This window comes from Verruconis gallopava, assembly GCF_000836295.1.
Source record: "Verruconis gallopava strain CBS 43764 unplaced genomic scaffold supercont1.41, whole genome shotgun sequence".
Classification (NCBI taxonomy): Eukaryota; Fungi; Ascomycota; class Dothideomycetes; order Venturiales; family Sympoventuriaceae; genus Verruconis; species Verruconis gallopava.
In genome coordinates, this window is record NW_015622177.1 from 1 (window position 1) to 2,162 (window position 2,162).

A 2,162-nucleotide genomic window follows, 5' to 3' on the forward strand; every position below is an offset into this window, starting at 1 on the left:
TCCAGGGCGCGGTTGAGCTTTTACAGGGGGGAGCGATGTGGGAGACCGGTCTCTTCTTCAAACGGTGCTTCCGGGTTGGGGTTGTATACATTGTATACTGTAATCTTGCTGCGTTCGTCTTTCATTTTGAGGGTTACGGTCGTCAAGTTTTGCCCATAATCAGTGAGCTCGATGCTCTTTGCATCAATATTCTTACTAATGAATGTTGCCACTCTTACCTTGGTGTGATTTGGTATAAATACTTATACCTGGTCTTTGCTGAGTTGTGGGTCTGGATTTCAGTGCCGAATTTGTTAATGTACGGCTCGTGAAAGGCGATGATATCTGCTTCACCTAGCACAGGGTCCCTTAGGACCTCCGCCATGGTGTTGCAGCTTCCGCCTACGTTGTACTGTGCTACCGTTATGGTCTATAGCCTTGGTATGTTTTCACTCATTGCGTCGCGCTCATGTTTTCTTTGACTTTCCTCGATGGTACTGCTGGTCTTAATGAAGACCTATATTTCAATGTCCTGATTGTCCCCGATAGGTCAGACTCTTCTTCCTGCTCACTCTCATTGTCGATATGCAACGAGATTTCTGGCTCCTCGCGGCGGGCACTGCTGCTCCTCGCTTTTGACCGTGTTTGCCCTTTGGTTTCTGACCTGGATCGGCTCCGGTCGTCATGTCATCTCTTCCTGGGGTTGGTACTGATCTCTCGGAGTGGTTGGTTCGCGGTCTTTGATTTCCTCGCTTTTACCAGGATGTACTCTTCTAGGTCCTCTGTCGCCCGCGATCTTGGGGCATTTTGGCTTGCCGTCGGGACACCAGTCCAGCTTGTTCCTTTCTGGTTTGCTTGTGTTGGGATGTGATCTGTTTCCATCTTATCGTTTTGTGATTCTGCAGGGCGGCTGCCGACCACAGAAGGTCCTGGACTGACCTCGTAGCATGGTTCGGGGTAGAAGGGGCGGGCGTTTAGTTCGGCCTTTGCTACCTCTACCCTCCTTATCTCGTCTTTATATTTTGGACACTGTTTTGACCAAGCGTAATGTGCGCCGTGGCAAAGACAGCATCTTGGGACTGAGGATGTGCAGTCCTCAGTGTTGTGCTCGACAGAGGCGCACTTGCCACATGTCTTTTTGTTCGTGCAGAAGGTTCCTTTGCATTTCCCATACTGGTAGCACTTCAGGCATCTGATAAGCTGGCATGTCGGGTCGTGTCTGCGCACCACTCGTAGTCCGTGGCTCCATACTAATGTCCCTCCCTTAATAAGTACATTGGCTCCTTCAGGCGTTTTGCAGTCTACCACGAGGCTGCCGTCTTTCTGGCCGTCTCTGTATTTACGGTACAATCAGCAGTCGACTACCATGTCATGTGACATTACTTGTCTATTTTCAATCCTGAGCTGTTCAATAAACGCTGTCTTGTTTCCTGGGTCGACGGATTTGATTGGTATCCCATATACGATCACTAGGTAGACTGGCAGCATCACATCTGCCTCTGTTGCCACGAATCCCTTCCAGTCCTCTTTATGCCTGCGCAGGGTCTCCCCTTGTGCTGCGGTCTCCTTGTGCGCGACGATTGACCCTCTGCTGTTGATTCTGGCTGCCTTGAACTTGGCTGCCATAATTAACGTGTCTTCCGTGGACGCGAGCGCCTCGTTGAGCTTTTGGACTAGCTCACTGGGCCTTAGCTTTCTCCATACTTCTGGTACTGCCTTACTCCCTTTATACCTAATGACTATCTCCTTGTGCTTTGGGCTCTCGATTGAGGCTGCTGCGGAGGACGTCCCGCTCATGGTGCGTTGTAGGGAAGGAGGCGCGGCGAGTGAAGACGCGATTTGTGCCCAGGTGCGTGTTGTACGCGTTCTTTGTTGGGAGGGGCGTGTTTGCTATATTGCTGTTTGCCTTAATAATAGGAACGTCTCGTTGTATATCCTGAATGAGTGTGTATACTTGGCGTTGTTGCTCGAGTTTATTCTTGTCTGGGCGCGTCGCCCGTATCACGAACCGTTGGATGCTGTCAAATAGTGGCTTATAGACCTTTTCAGGGATGTCCTTTCCCTTTCGGTCGGTTCCTTCCATGCCTGCACGTGCATATTCCATGAGGTTGTTCATATCCGTTAGGATTCGATCTCCATGGTCTTTGAGGCTGTCGCATTTTGCCCCAACGGGGGGCCACTTT

General features: G+C 50.5%; 2 protein-coding genes across 2 annotated transcripts; both read right to left on the minus strand.

Moving 5' to 3' along the window:
* Window positions 1–20: 20 nt before the first annotated feature.
* On the minus strand, window positions 21–364 carry PV09_08427 (uncharacterized protein; the record flags this gene model as incomplete). Its single annotated transcript, XM_016362319.1, has 2 exons — window positions 21–195; window positions 249–364. 2 exons carry the CDS (start codon window positions 362–364, stop codon window positions 21–23), a joined length of 291 nt encoding a protein of 96 aa, XP_016209767.1.
* A 302-nt stretch (window positions 365–666) lies between these two features.
* PV09_08428 (uncharacterized protein) lies at window positions 667–1,776 on the minus strand (the record flags this gene model as incomplete). Its single annotated transcript, XM_016362320.1, has 2 exons — window positions 667–1,312; window positions 1,397–1,776. The coding sequence occupies 2 exons, from the start codon at window positions 1,774–1,776 to the stop codon at window positions 667–669; spliced, it is 1,026 nt and encodes a 341-aa protein (XP_016209768.1).
* Window positions 1,777–2,162: the final 386 nt, after the last annotated feature.